The 18,123-nt window shown below is 47.4% G+C and overlaps 1 protein-coding gene across 1 annotated transcript in view; it reads left to right on the top strand.

Annotated features, from left to right (window-relative positions):
- KCNQ2 (potassium voltage-gated channel subfamily Q member 2) overlaps positions 1–18,123 on the top strand; it is an 87,830-nt gene that overhangs the window by 18,391 nt on the left and 51,316 nt on the right. Inside the window, 4 exon segments of the mRNA XM_048496583.1 lie at positions 1,803–1,928; positions 3,287–3,397; positions 5,301–5,396; positions 6,081–6,175. Coding sequence (XP_048352540.1) covers positions 1,803–1,928; positions 3,287–3,397; positions 5,301–5,396; positions 6,081–6,175 — 428 coding nt within the window.

The raw sequence follows: 18,123 nt of genomic DNA, 5'->3' as shown, positions 1-18,123 counted from the left end.
GAGAGAAATTCCTAATACCCACATATCTCGGACAGTCAAGTATAATGTGAGCAAGAGTCTCCGCTTGGTTTTTCCAGTGTGGACAGACCCGATCCTGGAGAGGGATAGATAGGTAGCGACCCTTTGTAATGGCCGATGGGAAAGTATTACATCTGGCCCTTGTAATAATCCATCTCTGTTGGGGTTCAGTTAATAGTTCAAGATATTTGGCTATGTTCCCCTGTTCTGGTACTATTCCGACAGAAAGGGGTGAGCATGATTTATTTGCTTGGCCCAACAAGATATGGTATTCCTGTTCTAGAAGTCTGCTTTTTAAAGTTAGGGCAAAAACTACCAGACCGTGGCCACGCAGCCCGGAAAACCCACCAGAGACAGCTGATTCCGACCCTGAAAGCCTTCGCCAATAAATACAAGATAACATTACTCCGGCCTCAGCTGCCACTATGGAGGATTTGCTTTCACTCCTCCTTCCCAGTGTATTAAAAAAAAATCCTCTTTTCACCTTCACTTGGGCTTCCTTTGTGTTTGTGGACCTGCTTCCTGTGGCAGCCATTTTGTGGCTCTACCTGTCCCCCTGTGCCAGGATTCCAAAGGCTTTCTTTGTGTTTGTGGACCTGCTTCTTGTGGCAGCCATTTTGTGGCTCTACCTGTCCCCCTGTGCCAGAATTCCAAAGGCTTTCTTTGTGTTTGTGGACCTGCTTCTTGTGGCAGCCATTTTGTGGCTCTACCTGTCCCCCTGTGCCAGGATTCCAAAGGCTTTCTTTGTGTTTGTGGACCTTCTTCTTGTGGCAGCCATTTTGTGGCTCTACCTGTCCCCCTGTGCCAGGATTCCAAAGGCTTTCTTTGTGTTTGTGCACTTGCTTCTTGTGCCAGCCGTTTGGTGGCTCTACCTGTCCCCCCTATGCCAAGGATTCCAAAGGCTTTCTTTGTGATTTTGTGGACCTTCCTGCTTCTTGTGGCAGCCATTTTGTGGCTCTACCTGTCCCCCTGTGCCAGAATTCCAAAGGCTTTCTTTGTGTTTGTGGACCTGCTTCTTGTGGCAGCCATTTTGTGGCTCTACCTGTCCCCCTGTGCCAGGATTCCAAAGGCTTTCTTTGTGTTTGTGGACCTGCTTCTTGTGGCAGCCATTTTGTGGCTCTACCTGTCCCCCTGTGCCAGGATTCCAAAGGCTTTCTTTGTGTTTGTGGACCTGCTTCTTGTGGCAGCCATTTTGTGGCTCTACCTGTCCCCCTGTGCCAGGATTCCAAAGGCTTTCTTTGTGTTTGTGGACCTGCTTCTTGTGGCAGCCATTTTGTGGCTCTACCTGTTCCCCTGTGCCAGGATTCCAAAGATGCAGACGGGCTCACCAAAGGTGGGGAACCTGGCGTACTAGATGTCTTGTGCTGTTTAGGCTGTGTTATTTTACGCTGTACGATCCATTAAGAGACTATAAATAAAGCAAGTAAATAAATGATAGGCCCGTGTGGGAACACAAGAATCACGCCTGGCATGTTTTTCTACAGGCTGGTTTCATTTCATTTCGACTTTGGCTCGGTTGTCAAACTCGCTGGATCTAGCAGAACATTTCTGCTAGCCGAGGAGCACGGAGGAATTTCCCTCCATTTCCCCTCCATTTTCTCTTCAAAAGTTTGATTTCTCCCCACCAAAAGCATTCAGGGATGAAAGGGCGGGGTGAGGAGGTCAAACTCCACCGATGGAAATCTCTTCAGTCAGCAGAGATTTTCGGTGGGATTCAGGTCATTAGCTAGAGTTGGGGGGGGTTAACAGTATATCCCATTCCCCTCTTTTCTCTTGTGTCACAGGAATTGATCACTGCCTGGTATATCGGCTTCCTGTGCCTCATTTTAGCCTCCTTTCTTGTGTATTTGGCTGAGAAGGAAGAAAACGAGGAGTTCGATACGTACGCAGATGCACTTTGGTGGGGTTTGGTGAGTATCGATTGTCGGTAAACCCACAGTTCAAAACGAATGAGTGCAGTGCGCAAACTGTGGAAAAGAGAACAGGACCGCTGTACCGTGGCTGCCGATAATTATGACAAAACAAGCAAACTGTATAACCTATATAAAATATGACTAACAATCAGTGTCATCCAAATAACAATTAGTCATATCAGGAGACCGTAACCGGGAGAGATATTGACGTGCCGTCAGCTAGAGGACTGGTGAATATCGATTGCAGGCCAGTTTCTTGTGAAGTGGTTTCTTGAACCTTGCCTCAGATTAAACTCTGGTTAAAAACGTCGTGAGGTTTTCCTCCTCCTCTGTACTGAGATTCATATGGGCACATTTTCGCCACTGTGCACTGAAGTTTGAAAACTTGTCTTGTGGGTTCTGTTGAGAATTCTGATTTGTTTCCAGTCTCAATTCAAGATGCTATTTAGGACTTAACACTGTTTAGACTTTATCACGATTTCTTCTGTCCTGCCCTGTGTTACTCAGCTTAACAGTATACGAACTTATTTTTATATAGCAATGGGGAATTACTCGACTTGGCAATGCAAGAAGTAGGCTGGGAGGGGATCTTTTTAGACAACTATACCAGAAATGGCTTGAAATGTATCCGCAGAGAATTCACAAAAGACCAAATTGCAGTTTAAATATTTTTATATAAGTTTTGGTTGCAAACAATCATACAGTGAGACGTTAAGGCACATACACACAGTTCCTAGATATACAGATAGGGAGGAAAAGGATAGAATTGGATGATAGAATGGGGGTTGGGGAAGCAGGGGACTTATACATTACCTAAAAATCTGCAGAGAAGTTCCAGAAGAAGGCAAGGATCTCTATGCCAGCATAGGGACCCAAGCCAACGACGATATATCGTGTCTCACACCAACTTGACCAAGAGAGGTTCAGGTTAGAAATGAGCACTGAGGCTCTGGTGTGCAGTGTTTTTATACCCCTTTGCGCAGGTAAGGCGGGAAATTCAAACTTAGGTTTAATTTCTTTGCAACTGCTTGTGGTTTCCTTGCTGGACTTGTGGGGTTGAGCTAATTAGTTGCATAAACCATGCTAACCCCTGTCAAAATGCTGTCAGGAGTTTTTCCGGCAAAATTATAACTGTCACTGTGAGGGCTCACTGAGGGCTCACCCACTGGCACTGAAATAGTGTTAAGTCAGGATATATATGAAGCAGATAAAGAAATAAATAGGTGGGAAGAACACACAGCTACTGCACAGGCAGTCGAACTCTGCAAACTCTTATACATCATTGACCAGTAGCTGGATTCTGCTGCCCGCTCTGCAGAGCCGCATTTGACAACTGACTGCCTGTCTGTCCTCAGATTACTTTGACCACTATCGGCTATGGGGACAAGTACCCGAAGACCTGGAACGGCCGCCTTCTCGCTGCAACGTTCACCCTCATCGGTGTATCCTTTTTTGCTCTGCCTGCTGTAAGTAGGCGTTTGCAAGCCATGTTTTTATTGATATCCTTTCAAAAACCAGTTCCTCCTCTTGTATTTTGTTTTCGTTCTGATAACTGTAACAAGCACCCTGTTCTGCTCCCCCAAGCGTCTTTGATTGAGGTGCCTTGTTCTTGGTTGGGACAGAAAGAGGGAATGCAAGCCAGTTTCTACAGTTCTTAAAATGGCTTTATTCAAAGGAAGAAAGAAGACCCTAACTCCTCCCAGCGTTAACTAAACAGAGTACTTGCTTATCCTCAGGCTGTAGGAAGCTGTAAACTTGTCTCTTCTCCGGCTGCTGTTGGAGGGTTGACAGTCTCTTGCTTCCTTGTAGCTCTGGAATTTTGCTCTTGCTGTAGACGAACTTGGCTTGTTCTCTTTTTTAAACCACCATATAAACCTATGGCTTCTCTGGACCTATATGGTTTACATGGATGTTACGAACAGTGCGGAGATCCTCACCCTTAGCACCTCATAGATTAACTCAGGGGTAGGGAACCTGCGGCTCTCCAGATGTTCAGGAACTGCAATTCCCATCAGCCTCTGTCAGCATGGCCAATTGGCCATGCTGGTAGGGGCTGATGGGAATTGTAGTTCCTGAACATCTGGAGAGCCGCAGGTTCCCTATCCCTGGATTAACTGAACAATTAACACAGAGGGCTTCTGGGTAGGGAAAAGGAGAATTGCCTGCTGGGAAAAATTCTGAAAGGGGTAGGGCCTAACTAAAACACCCTCCCAGGAAAGGCTTAACAATAAGGCAAAACCCTTACTGACTATAGGGAAACTGAATCTTAAAAGGGGAATAACTAAAGGCTCTGTGGGGGCATGACACACCCTTTTTAAACGCCTGGTTGAACAAAGATTGCTATTTTCAAAAGGTTCTCGTGAACAGATCGCACCATGTTGTGTTAACCAGAACAACTTTGCTTCTTCTCCCAGCTTGGTGAATCTTTTGTGATTTTGGGGTTTGACTGACCTTGAGCATTTACTTGTCTTTTGGAGATTGTTGGGGCAGGGGGTTCATCTTGTTCTAAAAGCAGCTGCTGGATCCCGTTGACAAGTGCAATACTTTAGGATCCCAATATTGCAAGGCCTACCTTTGCTGGCCTGTCAGCTGCTGGGCCTGATTCACAAACAACTGTGAAGTGCACAGTAGTAGGTTTTGTGGTAGCAGTGGTTAGAAAATAGAATAATCAATCTGGTACCTAAATTTTTGGGCTGTCTCCTACAGCCAAAGAAAATTTGTCAAGGCCTGGCATATAAAGCATTAAATACTATTACTACTTCTCCTTCCTTCCTTCCTTCCTTCCTTCCTTCCTTCCTTCCTTCCTTCCTTCCTTCCTTCCTTCCTTCCTTCCTTCCTTCCTTCCTTCCTTCCTTCCTTCCTTCCTTCCTTCCTTCCTTCCTTCCTTCCTTCCTTCCTTCCTTCCTCCCTCCCTCCCTCCCTCCCTCCCTCCCTCCCTTCCTTTATTTTTCATTTCTTTCTCTTCCTTCCTTCCTTCCTTCCTTCCTTCCTTCCTTCCTTCCTTCCTTCCTTCCTTCCTTCCTTCCTTCCTCCCTTCCTTCTTCTTCAGGTGCCTTCCTGCCTTCCCTGCCTCTCCCTGCCTTCCCTGCCTTCCTGCATCCCTGCCCGCCTGCCAGCCCGCCCGCATGCCCGCCCGCCCGCCCGCCTGCCTAAGCCCGGCCTGCCTCCCTGCCTCCCTGCCTCCCTCCCTCCAAGGTAATTCCCAATACCCCTTGTCATTTAGGGGGTGCTTTGCTCCTTTCCCACTTGTATGTAGAATTTATATCCCATCTTTCTACTTAGGGGGACATACTCTTCCTCTTCCCGCCTTCCGTTAGGGAGAGAGGGGCGTTGATGCTGTTGATGGAACAGTGTGGTTCTTTCTTGCAGGGCATTCTCGGTTCCGGCTTTGCTCTGAAGGTTCAAGAGCAGCACCGTCAGAAACACTTTGAAAAGCGGAGGAACCCTGCGGCAGGCCTGATTCAGGTGAGCATCTCAAGGACTGGAGGTGGCAACTGTGCGTTTTGTCGCTTTGAGTCATGCGTCTTTTGGATGGGAGAGACACAAATGTGGAACGTCCTAAAAGGGTTTGTTCTTGGGATTTGGTTACTGTCGAAACACTTGACCAGTCTTTGTTTGTATGTCCCAAATACGATAAGATACGAATGAAATATATGAACTCCATTTTTTTTGCAGTGTTCCCAATGGCAAGAGTGTCATAACACTTCATTATCTCCTGAATAGTTCTGATGCGCTTTTTTGTGAGAATGTGTTATTTTTATGTAATTTTTCCACGTATGACGCTTGAGGAAGGCTAAATATGGCAATACACGTATGGCCCTTAGTGGGTCACTGACATAATTGTTTCATCGACAGTGTTTGTGTACGTATAACAATTTCCACTGATTTTTGAAAGTGTCGCCTGAAAGTTGGACCTTGTGATTTTAACTAACTACATGGTGTACACTGTAATAATAAATATGTTCAATTTGTTATAGAGTTTATAGTTTTCAGCTCAGCCTGTGTGGTTCTCTGTATTGTCTTAATTGAGTTCTTTTCCCTTTTTCGACGTACGTTTATGAGGTTGTGGCCATAAAAGTTTCTTCCCCGCTATATGGAACTGAACCTTTTTATCGAGTCGGATCTGCCTCTTCTATCTTGCCTTTGCAGGCTGCCTGGAGGTTCTACGCCACCAACCTCTCCCGCACCGATTTACACTCCACCTGGAATTACTACGAACGAACCGTCACCGTTCCCATGTACAGGTAGCTGTTTTTCGGGGTGCTTCCTTCCTCATTGTGTTGTGGATTCCCAAATCCATCCAAAGCATCTTCCTTTTTTAAAAAAACTTATAGCCAGTGTTCTTTTGTTTATTGTTCCTAAAATCTTGCCAAAGTTTTCTGTTACTGGTATTATTTTTTTAAGGTGTATATTTCTTTTTGGTTACTGTCTTTTTCGCCATCGTTTTCACCTCCATGATATTAATTTCTTTTTCTTTTTCTCGTTTACGTCTTTGTGTATGTCTTCCATCATTATTTTCCTCCATCCGTTGTCAGTGATATTGTGCTATGACACTTAGCACAGCTGGGTCCGAAGACCTCCTGAAGGGATACCCTTGGAAAATAGGTAAACGATAAAAGACCCTTCTCTTCGTACCGCTGGTAACATTTAGCATCTGGAATGACTCATTTTGGTCTGTGGAATGTGGGTGTGGATGGTGTGCCTCCGTGTCTGTCAACTTGTGGATTCAGCATTTGCCAGCACTTCCTTTGACAACTGCTGCTTGGCCAGCTCCCAGCGTAATTTCCTAGACTGCAGGAGATGGAAGGGACTGTGGGTCATTGGAAGAGGCTCTGTTTTGTATGCAGAAGCTCCCAGCTTCAATCCCCGACATTAAGACGTCAGTCGGGGACCTGGAGAGCTGCCACCACTCTGAATAGACAGCGCTGACCTTGAGCGGTCTCATTGAGTCTATGACAGTGGTGGCGAACCTATGGCATGGGTGCCAGAGGTGGCACTCAGAGCCCTCTCTGTGGGCACGCACAGAGTCCCCCCCACCCACCCACACATCTAGGCTGGCCTGGGCCGCTGGGCTCGATTATTAGCATTAAACCGAAGACCTAGTTTTGGGGAAGCAGTGTAGGTAACCCTGTTAAGCGCTGTTAAACCCCACTGATTTTCATGTGAAGAACTGAAGTGCGATCCTTTACCTGGGAGTAAGCTTGGTTGCTGGCAATGGGGCTTGCTTCTGAGTAAACCCTCCTAGGGTTGTGATTCACCCGTTGCACGGTTGCTTCAAAGCAAAGCCACCGACTACCACCAAGCTTACTCCTGAGTAACGCACGCCTCGGAGCCAACCGTTTCTTCTAAACTAAAACCTCAGTATTCAGGTTAAATTGCCGGATTGGCACTTTGCGATAAATAAGTGGGTCTGGGGTTGCAATTTGGGCACTCGGTCTCAAAGAGGTTTGCCATCACTGGTCTGTAACAACCTCAGGTGTGTTCATATAGAAAAGATGCAACCACAAAGTCTCGGCTCACCTGTGTGTCCACCCAGAAAGCATATCCCCGTAAGGGGAGATGTGCAGAGAATTGTGCAATCGCAGAAGTGAGTGTGCTCCTAGCGTCTGGCTGTTGGTGTGGTGGGGAAGTTGGGTGTTTGTTATGAATGTTGTCACTAGGCAAAATATCTGATCTGTATGAGGGTTTTTCTTGTCCGTGGAGCAAGCAGGGCGCATTGAGCCATGAACAGTTTGAAACCAGCTTTGTTTCAGCTGTGGCTCAGTGGAAGAGCCTTTGCTTTCCATGCAGAAGGTCTGAGGTTCGACCCCCAGCATCTCCAGCTGAAAAGATCAGGTATGAGCGATGTGAAAGATGTCCAAGCGCGGGCGGAGCAATAGTAGCCGCCCCCGGCGATCCTGAGGCCGGCTGGGCAGGGGGGTTCCTCAGGACCGGCGCGGAAACGCGTCAAAGTTTCGACGCGAGGATGCTTCAAAGAAATGAAGCTCCGTAGCTCTGGCCGCGCCCGGAGCTCAGCTGAGCCCAATTGGCTCGGCAGTGACGCGCTGCAGCTGGGCAGGGGGAGGGTTTTGAGTCTGGGAAGGAGGTTTAAGGGAGAGCCCTCTGGGGATAGGCGGCCTATAAGTTTAATAAAATAAAATGAATAAAAATAAAATGGCAGGGGCTGATGGGAATTGTAGTCCATAACATCTGGAGTGCCAAAGGTTCGCCCCCAGGGGTCTATACCCTTTTCATGATAAAGATGACAGGAGATTTGTGAATTCATGTGCCATTTCCTGGACCGCCTTTGTTTTAGGTATGCCCCTCTTGGGTCCTAGCGCCTACCCAATTCTGTCCCCAGTGCACTAGAACCCAAGTGCAGCATTCTAGAACAAAGACCGCCCAGGAAACGGCGCACGAATTCACAAATCGAGTGCTGTGTGGTTTCCGGGCTGTATGGCCGTGTTCTAGCAGCATTTTCTCCTGACGTTTCGCCCGCATCTGTGGCTAGCATCTTCAGAGGATCTGATGGTAGGAATGGAAAGCAAGTGGAGTATATATACTGTGAGGTCAAAAGGTGAGGCCATCTGAATAGAGTAGCCTGGCATGTGAGTCACAAAGAAGTCTGTAGCATGGGAGTAACAGTGAAGCTAGCAAGGTCAATAGCACTCAAAGGGAACAAAGACCAGGATACTTCTATTCAGATCCATTCAACTATTGACCTTGCTAGCTTCATTGTTACTCCCATGCTACAGACTTCTTTGTGACTCACATGCCAGGCTACTCTATTCAGATGGCTTCACCTTTTGACCTCACAGTATATATACTCCACTTGCTTTCCATTCCTACCATCAGATCCTCTGAAGATGCCAGCCACAGATGCGGGCGAAACGTCAGGAGGGAATACTGCTAGAACACGGCCATACAGCCCGGAAACCACACAGCACCCCAGTGATTCCGGCCGTGAAAGCCTTCGACAATACAATTCACAAATCCCCCGTCATATTTACCCTGAAAAGGGTGTGGTCCCAATTTGACTATGAAACTGCAAGAAAACATTTCTGATCAAGGAAATTCACTCTTGAGTCTTTTTTTCAAGCCTTTTCTTGTGGCTTCTCTTTCTTGTGAAGGTGTCCATGCTATGGCCCATTTTAACATTTTGCCATTGGCTGTTTTTGCCTGTTATTTATATGCACAAGTGTTTAGAAATAGCTTGGGTTAGCCAGCGTGCTAGCTAGCCACAGCTATTTATTGCCTACTTCTACTTGCTTACTACTTCACTCTACTGCCACCTGCCTACCTGCCTGCACCTACCTGCCACCTGTTGCCTGCCTGCCTGCCTGCCTGCCACCTGCCACCTGCCTGCCTGCCTGCCTGCCTGCCTGCCTGCCTGCCTGCCTGCCACCTGCCTGCGCCACCTGCCTACTTCACCCACCCACCCACCCACCCACCCCCCCACCTACCTACCTACCTACCTACCTACCTATCTACCTACCTACCTACCTACCTCCCTCCCTCCCTCCCTACCTACCTACCTACCTACCTACCTACCTACCTACCTACCTACCTACCTACCTACCTACCTACCTACCTACCTATCTATCATATTTATATACCGCCCTCCCCCAAAGGCTCAGGGCGGTGTCCATCAGTCATAAAACAATTTAAAACATATCATAATATACATAAAATACTAGGACTTGCAGATGGCTTTAACCCCTCCCTCCCCCCTTTGTGTACCCACGGGAGGCCAGATGTTCTTTATGGCGAAGTTGAAATCATCCCGGCTGGCCAAATGCCTGGCGGAACAGGTCCATTTTACAGGCCCTGCGGAAACTTTGTAAGTCCCGCAGGGCCCTGATCTCACCCGGAAGCCTGTTCCACCAGGTAGGGGCCAGGGCCGTAAAAGCCCTGGCCCTTGTAGAGGCCAGCCGGATCGCCTTGTGGCCAGGGATCACCAGTAGGTCCACCTCCGATGAGTGGAGGGGCCTAGAAGGGCGATATAGGGAGAGACAGTCCCTCAGATAAGCAGGGCCAAGGCCACAAATGGCTTTGAAGGTCAATACCAAAACTTTAAACATGACCCGGTACTCGATTGGCAGCCAGTGCAGTTGGTATAGGACCGGCGTAATCCGGTCCCTAGATGTTGTCCCAGAGAGGGGCCTGCACGAGTTTCAGTTTCAGTTTCCGGATCATGGCTAAAGGTAAGCCCGCGTAGAGCGAGTTACAGTAGTCTAATCTAGAGGTGACCGTGGCATGGATCACAGTGGCCAGATCGGTATAGTGCTGGATTCTAATCCGGAGAACTGGGTTTGATTCCCCACTCTTCCACCTGAGTGGCAGAGGCTTATCTGGGGAACCAGATGTGTTCCTGCACTCCTGCATTCCTGCTGGGTGACCTTGGGCCAGTCACAGTTCTCTCCAAACTCTCTCAGACCCACCTACCTCACAAGGTGTCTGTTGTGGTGAGAGGAAGGGAAAGGAGCTTGTAAGTTACCTTGAGTCTCCTTACAGAAGAGAAAGGTGGGATATAAATCCAAAGTCATCATCATCTTCTTTTGAAGGAAGCGCGGGTAGGAATGGACCTCTCTGCTGGATCATACCAGAGAGCCACTTATACCAGTCTCCTGTTTCCAGTGATGGCCAGTCAGATATTTTCTGGGTATAAAGACACTGGCTTTCTCCTGATCTCTATCTTCAGCATCTGGTCTTCAGAGAGACTTTTTTTGTTCTTCCTCTGTAGTTAGCAGTCTAGTTCAGTGGTGGCGAACCTATGACACGGGTGCCAGAGGTGGCACTCAGAGCCCACGCACAAACAGAGTAGCCCCCCCCCCCCCACATCTAGGCTGGCCTGGGCTGCTGGGCTCGATAATTAGCATTAAACCTAAGACCTTTTGGGGAAGCAGTGTAGGTAACCCTGTTAAGCTCTGTTAAACCCCACTGATTTTCATGCGAAGATCCTTTACCTGGGAGTAAGCTCGGCTGCTGGCAATGGGGATTGCTTCTGAGTAAACCCTCCTAGGGTCGTGATTCACCCATTGGAAGAGTTGCACGGTTGCTTCAAAGCAAAGCCACCGACTACCACCAAGCTTACTCCCGAGTAGCGCACGCCTCGGAGCCAACTGTTTTTTTCTAAACTAAAACCTCAGTATTCAGGTTGAATTGCCGTGTTGGCACTTTGCGATAAATAAGTGGGTCTGGGGTTGCAATTTGGGCACTCGATCTCGAAAAGGTTCGCCATCACTGGTCTAGTTCAACTGTACTTCCCAAACGGCATCTCTCCCCCTCAAAAAAAGAAAAGGAAAGGAAAAAAAATGTGCAGTTGGTCAGTACCCCCCCCCCCCCGAAGGATCCAGAACAATAGCTAACCGCAGTGAACATAAGAACATAAGAACAAGCCTGCTGGATCAGACCAGAGTCCATCTAGTCCAGCTCTCTGCTACTCGCAGTGGCCCACCAGGTGCCTTTGGGAGCTCACAGGCAGTTGTTTAATAAAATAGCCCTGTTCCTGATCTGATTCCGATATCCACGTGTCCTATTAAATTCTAACATCCTGTGCCATTTATTTATTTATCCCCAAGGCATCTCGTAGCGAGTCCCATAAATAACATTAAGACACACGCAAAGCAAAAATATAAAAAAGTTAAAAACCGCCACATACGCGGTGATAAATAAAAACCATTTAGCACCACGAGAGAAATGTATTTTTCATAAACCCAGTTAGCACCCTAAATATAGCACTGTAAAATTGAAGCCATTTTTATTTGCTGCAAGAGCTAAGAAGAAGAAGAAGACGTTTTAAATATTGCACCTCGATTGACACCATGCTGTACATATTCTATTTTCAGCTGTAGAGACCAGGAGATATGACAGTATTCAAAAACTGGGCTCAGTACTTTGTTCCAACAGTTTTGTATCTAGGACAGCTGAACAGGTAACATGGGGTGATCTCCAGTAACTGTAGAAATTTGGGAAGAGGTCATAGGAGGAGGTGGAGCTGAAACCAAGAACTTTGGGTATAGAAGTTAAGGTGCTCTACAGACAGTCAGCAGTAAAATAAGGGGGCTTCCACTTGTGAGTTTTATGATCCCAATTCATGTGGGTGGCAGTGGCGTACCTAGGCCCTGGGCAAAACCTGAGTTTGATACTCCCCCCCCCCGCCCCCATGGGCAGCCACCCTCCCCCACCATGACCAAACAATGCTTTTTTCCCACCAGGTTGTTTCAAAGGCACCATCACATTATAGAACATGCCCCAACTCACAAATCTGAACACAGCAATGGGCCACACAGCAGAAATATTTTTAAAACAATTTCAAAATGCTTTCAAAATGTTTTATTGCTATGAAAACATTTTACAGTGTTGTATCCAGTCCCCCCAATTGGGGGAAACAGCATCACTTTCAATGTTATTTAAACTGGGGACCCCAGATTCTCCCTTTAAGGTGGATTTAAAAGGAGAATCTGGGCTCCCTATTTTAAACAAGTGATGCTGGAATCCACCCCCAAAACAGAATCATTTTCAATGGTGTTTAAACTAGGGAGCCCAGATTCTCCCCACCTTAAAGGGAGAATCTGGGGTCCCCAGTTTAAACAACATTGGAAGTGATGCTATTTTGGGGTGGATTCTCCCCCATCTTGAAACAGCATCACTTTCAATGTTTAAACTGGGGACCTCAGATTCTCCCTTTAAATTCATGCTGAAGGGGGTGGATTTAATAATAATAATAATAACCACCTTTATTAGGCATTGAGAGAATAAAAGAAAGAAAGAAAGAAAGCATTGGCAGGAAGAGGGTGGATTTAAAAGGAGAATCTGGGGAAATTTAGGGGGTGCCTTCTGTCAGGGGTGCAATTATTAAGATAGCAGCACCAAAATTTCACAGTATCTTTGTGAGTCCCTATTGATGATACCACCCAGGTTTGGTGAAGTTTGGTTCAGGGGATCAAAAGTTATGGACCATCAAAGGTGTAGCCCCCATCTCCTATTAGCTCCCATTGGAAAAGGGGCCTCCCTTTGGGAGTCCATAACTTTGGACTCCCTAAACCAAACCTCACCAAACCTGGATGATATCATCAGGAGAGTCTCCTGAAAAATCCCTGAAATTTTGGTGCAGCTAGCCTAAAAACTTCGCCCCCTGCAGGCCAAATACAGAAAAAACACTGAAAATACAAAAAAATCCCACAAAGGAACCTGCATTTTTGGTGCCCACCAAAAGGGGCGCCCTGGGCAACTGACCACTTTTCCCAATGGGAGGAACGCCTCTGGTGGGTGGAATTGGTAATCATTATTCAAGCAAAAGCGTATAAGCAAAAACTTGTGAGATTACTCTTTAATCAGTAAATAGTGAAACAACTGTTTTTGACCATCAAGTGACGTCTGACGTAAAGTGACCCCTGGTGGGGTTTTCAAGGCAAGAGACGTTCAGAGCTGGTTTGGCACTTCTTGACTCCATGGCTGTTTCAACACGGGGAAAACAGCGCCCCAGGGAAGGAAAAAACCGGTCCCTGAGGCGCTTTTCGCACAGGAGGCGCTGCTGCATTGCAGCAGCGCCAACCTAGCTCCCCCCAAGCGGCGTGAAGATGCTGCTTTGAAACCTCGCTCCCTGAACGAGGTTTTTTAAAAGCGGCGTCTTCCCGTCGGTGCGGTGCAAACTGCACCGGCATGAGGGTGCTGCTTTTCACCCCTCCAGTGCCTGCGAGGGACTTACCTTGCATCCCTCTGCAACTCCGAGCAGCTGGAAAGACACGCCCATGCTGCCCTGTGATCCCCGAGGGTCAGAGGGCAGTGTGGGCATGTCTTTCCAGCTTCCTGGAGCTACAGAGGGACTCAAGGTAAGTCCCTCGCAGGCACCCTGGGTGGCTCTTTGCGGAGCCACCCCTGTGGGCAGCATCGTCATCAGGACTGCCCGCATGGGATCATGCGAACGGTCCCGAGACTCCACTGGCTTCATCAAAGCCGGTGGGAAGCTGCTGCCTCTGGCCATGCGGAAACGGCCCATGTCATGACCCTAGTGACCCTTGGGGGTCTCTCATCCAAATACTAGCCAGGGCTGACCCTGTTTAGTGTCTGACATCTGATGAGGGTCAGGCTAACCTGGACCATCCAGGTCAGGGCAAAGCAATTCTTAAGTATTAAGGATCCTCTGAAGATGCCAGCCACAGATGCAGGTGAAACGTCAGGAGAGAATGCTTCTAGAACACGGCCATTCAGCCCGGAAACCACACAGCACCCAAGTGATTCCGGCCGTGAAAGCCTTCGACAATACATTCTTAAGTATTACTTTATGTAATTATTTAGGCTAGTTCTGTACCATGTCTTTAGAGTCCTGTTCAAGTCAGCTTACACATAAAACAGCAGAATATAAAAGCAAGCCGTTTAGAAAAGCCATGGGGCATAATCAGCATCCAAACACAAGCAGACAATTTTAAAAAGTTCCTGCGATAAAACCCCTAATTAAATTCCTGATTTAAAATTATGTCTTGGCCTTCACCCACCTCATCCCTACAGGCAGGGCACAGAAAGCAGGGCTTGAGAGGCAGATGTTAACTGGTGGATTGGATAGTATGAGGCCCCTTCCGCACACACAGAATAATGCACATTCAATCCACTTTCACAATTGTTTGCAAGTGGATTTTGCTCTTCCGCACAGTAAAATCCAGCTGCAAAGTGCATTGAAAGTGGATTGAAAGTGCATTATTCTGCACGTGCGGAAGGGACCCAAGAAAAGACAGTTAAGTTATTATTGACCTAGTAAACAAGACTTTGGTTTTTGGTGATTCCATTTACATAGCAAGGTTTCCATTAATAGCAATGCAGCACTGTGACACGGATGGTCCCCACAAGTGCTGGTTGCTTGGCTAGATTTGCTAGATCTGCAAAGAGAAGGGAACTGAGGGGAATTCCCAGCTTTAACGCCAGTGAAGCGGAAGCGCCTAAGAGGACGAAGCCTTCTTAGCAGCTGAGAAAAAGGCAGTGTTGTTTCCCTAGAGGCACATGACGCGATATGGCTGCCCTGATTGGAAAGGAGGAGATAAAACAGGGTCTCTGTATCTTCCTGCTTGCTAAATGCATCAGGCTGGGCTATTTTCCACGTCCGTGGTTTTTCACATTGTGCGATGTGTCTGCAGGCCAGCAACACGCAGGCTTCCCGTCATAGTTAATGTGCTTACACGAAACGGCTCCGTGAGAGCGTTATGAATGAACTGAGTCATGGTTGTATTCCATTGCAGGGCGCACAAAGGATGTTTTCTCAGAGATTACGCCGAGAGCTCAATGCCAGGGTTGGTAGTCTAGGAGGCGCAGCATATGCGTTGTATTTCCAACCCACCCATCTCTGTGTTGGTGGAGCCTTAAATGTTCTCTGAGTTTTCATTGCCCAGTTTTCAATTAATTCCCCCCTTACTTATCCACCTACCTCCCAGGGTGTTTTGTTGTGAGCGAGGAAGGGCAAGGAGATTGTAAGCCCCTTTGAGTCTCCTTACAGGAGAGAAAGGGGGGGGGGATATAAATCCAAACTCGTCCTCCTCCTCCTCCTCCTCCTCCTTCTCTTCAACATCCCCAACAAAGGTTGGTCCAACCACTGCTTAAAGACTGTCAGCAAGGGGGAGTTCACCACTCCCATAGGCAGTTCGTTACACAGCTGAATTATTCTTACTGTAAAAAAGAAAATTCTCTAATCTACTCCTACTGTGTAAAAGAAAATTCTCTAATTCCCAGCCGGTATCTTCCTCCCCATAATTTATATACCCATTATTGCAAGTCTTGTCTTTTGCTGCCAACAGGAAGAGCTCTCCTCAAAGTTACAACTTTTCAAATACTTAAAGAGAGCAATCATGCCTCCCCTCAACCTAAACGTTCCCAAGTCTCTCATCTCACTTAAGCCTTTGAGAGCCAGCCTACGCTTATTTGCTCAGAAGCAAGTGCCGTTTTATTCAGTGGGGCTTACTCGCAGGTGTCCTTGGGTTTCTGACCTGAGTGGGAGCTTGACTTTTTTTTAAAAAAAAAGGATGACAAAATATTCTTGCTGGAGAGAATAGTTCTCTTCTTCCGGAGGAAGGTGCGATTGCAGAATGCAGACTGTGTGACAGTTGCCGTCCTCGATGGATATTTGGACTTGAGAAGCTTTGGCTGTGATCCCTGCTCAGCTCCAAATCGCGATGAGCGGCTGCGGGTGAAATGCTGCCTGTCGGGCCCCTTCCGCACATGCAGAATAATGCACTTTCAATCCATTTTCAAAGCACTTTGCAGATGTGCGGAAGAGCAAAATCCACTTTAAAACAATTGTGAAAGTGGATTGAAAGTGCATTATTTTGCATGTGCAGAAGGGGCCAGAGTGACAAAGCAGAAGGGGGGCGAAAGGGTCAAGGGTGAAGCCATCCAGAGTCCTTGGATCTTTTCTGCCTACAAGACTTTCTTTGTAGACTATGGTCCAGGAGCTCATCTTGCTTGAGAACTGTGTGCAAACTTACAAATGGCAGCAATGAAACTGACACGCTTTGCCCGAATCTTTGCAGTCTGTCCACAGAAAGTCCACGTACCCTGTTTCCCCTAATATAAGACATCCCCGGAAAATAAGACGTAGTAGAGGTTTTGCTGAAGTGCGAAATATAAGGCATCCCTCGAAAGTAAGACACAGCAAAGTTTTTGTTTGGAAGCATGCCCAACAAACAGAACACAGAAAAATAAGACATCCCCTGAAAATAAGACATAGTGCATCTTTGGGAGCAAAAATTAATATAAGACACTGTCTTATATTTGGGGAAACACGGTAGATGCGAAGTTTTTAATCTGTTGCTGTTAACAGCAGTGCAGGAGAAAGTCAAGTGGTTCTCATTACCACAGTCCCCGGGCGAAGACAGCGAAGAGTGCGGGTGAAACTCCCTTGCTTCTATTTTTAGATCCTGCTGGAGTCATGACAAGACCCTCCTCTGTAGAGGTGAAACTCCTAAGGGTTTTTAAAACCTGTGTCAATTTCACCTAGGTCTCTGGCTCCTTGGCAGAGATGGGGAGGAAGTCATGCCCTTGTTCTTTACCTTTTCGTAACAGGACTTTGTGTACAGTTGGGGCTTAATTTTTCCAGGATCGATAGCTGGACGTGCAAACAGCTTCACAACTAAAAAGGGAGAAGCAGCTGGGAGAGGTGGAAGGCAGCGGGGAAAAAGGAAAACCCAACAGATCGACTCTACCAAAGAACCACAACCCTCAGTTTGCAAGAGCTGTTAGTGATAGGACATTTTGGAGGACATTGATTAAAGGCCGCCATGAGGCGGGAGCGATTTGTCAGCACTTAACACACTTGCGCTTATTTCAAAGGACTCTGTGACTTTCTCTAAGCTTCTGCCTTTTCAGTACCCTGGAGAGCTCCCATAAAAACATAGGAAAGAGCCTGCTGGATCAGACCAGAGTCCATCTAGTCCAGCTCTCTGCTACTCGCAGTGGCCCACCAGGTGCCTTTGGGAGCTCACATGCAGGATGTGAAAGCAATGCCTTAAGAACATAGGAAAGAGCCTGCTGGATCAGACCAGAGTCCATCTAGTCCAACACTCTGCTACTCGCAGTGGCCCACCAGGTGCCTTTGGGAGCTCACATGCAGGATGTGAAAGCAATGGCCTTAAGAACATAAGAAAGATCCTGCTGGATCAGACCAGAGTCCATCTAGTCCAGCTCTCTGCTACTCGCAGTGGCCCACCAGGTGCCTTTGGGAGCTCACATGCAGGAGGTGAAAGCAATGGCCTGCTGCTGCTGCTGCTGCTCCTGAGCACCTGGTCTGCTAAGGCATTTGCAATCTCAGATCAAGGAGGATCAAGATTGGGAGCCACAGATCAACTTCTCCTCCATAAATCTGTCCAAGCCCCTTTTAAAGCTATCCAGGTTAGTGGCCATCACCACCTCCTATGGCAGCATATTCCAAACACCAATCACACGGTGCGTGAAGAAGTGTTTCCTTTTATTAGTCCTTATTCTTCCCCCCCAGCATTTTCAATGTATGCCTCCCAGTTATAGGCACGGTTTAGAGCAGACTTCGCTGTGGACGGAGCCCTCAACAGTTTAGTTCAAGTCAGGAGTAGCACCAGTAATAAAACCTGGTGTAAAATGCTTGGAACCTTTTACATACAGTGTGTTGATAGGCCAAGTAAAAACAAGCCTCAACGGACCATTCTGTTGAGGGATGAACATGTCAGGCTATGAAGGTTGATTGATTCAAACCAAG

The sequence above is a fragment of the Sphaerodactylus townsendi genome, linkage group LG05, assembly GCF_021028975.2.
Source record: "Sphaerodactylus townsendi isolate TG3544 linkage group LG05, MPM_Stown_v2.3, whole genome shotgun sequence".
Classification (NCBI taxonomy): domain Eukaryota; kingdom Metazoa; phylum Chordata; class Lepidosauria; order Squamata; family Sphaerodactylidae; genus Sphaerodactylus; species Sphaerodactylus townsendi.
The sequence above is the reverse complement of the archived record's forward strand: the minus strand, read 5'-3'. Positions and strand labels throughout refer to the sequence as shown.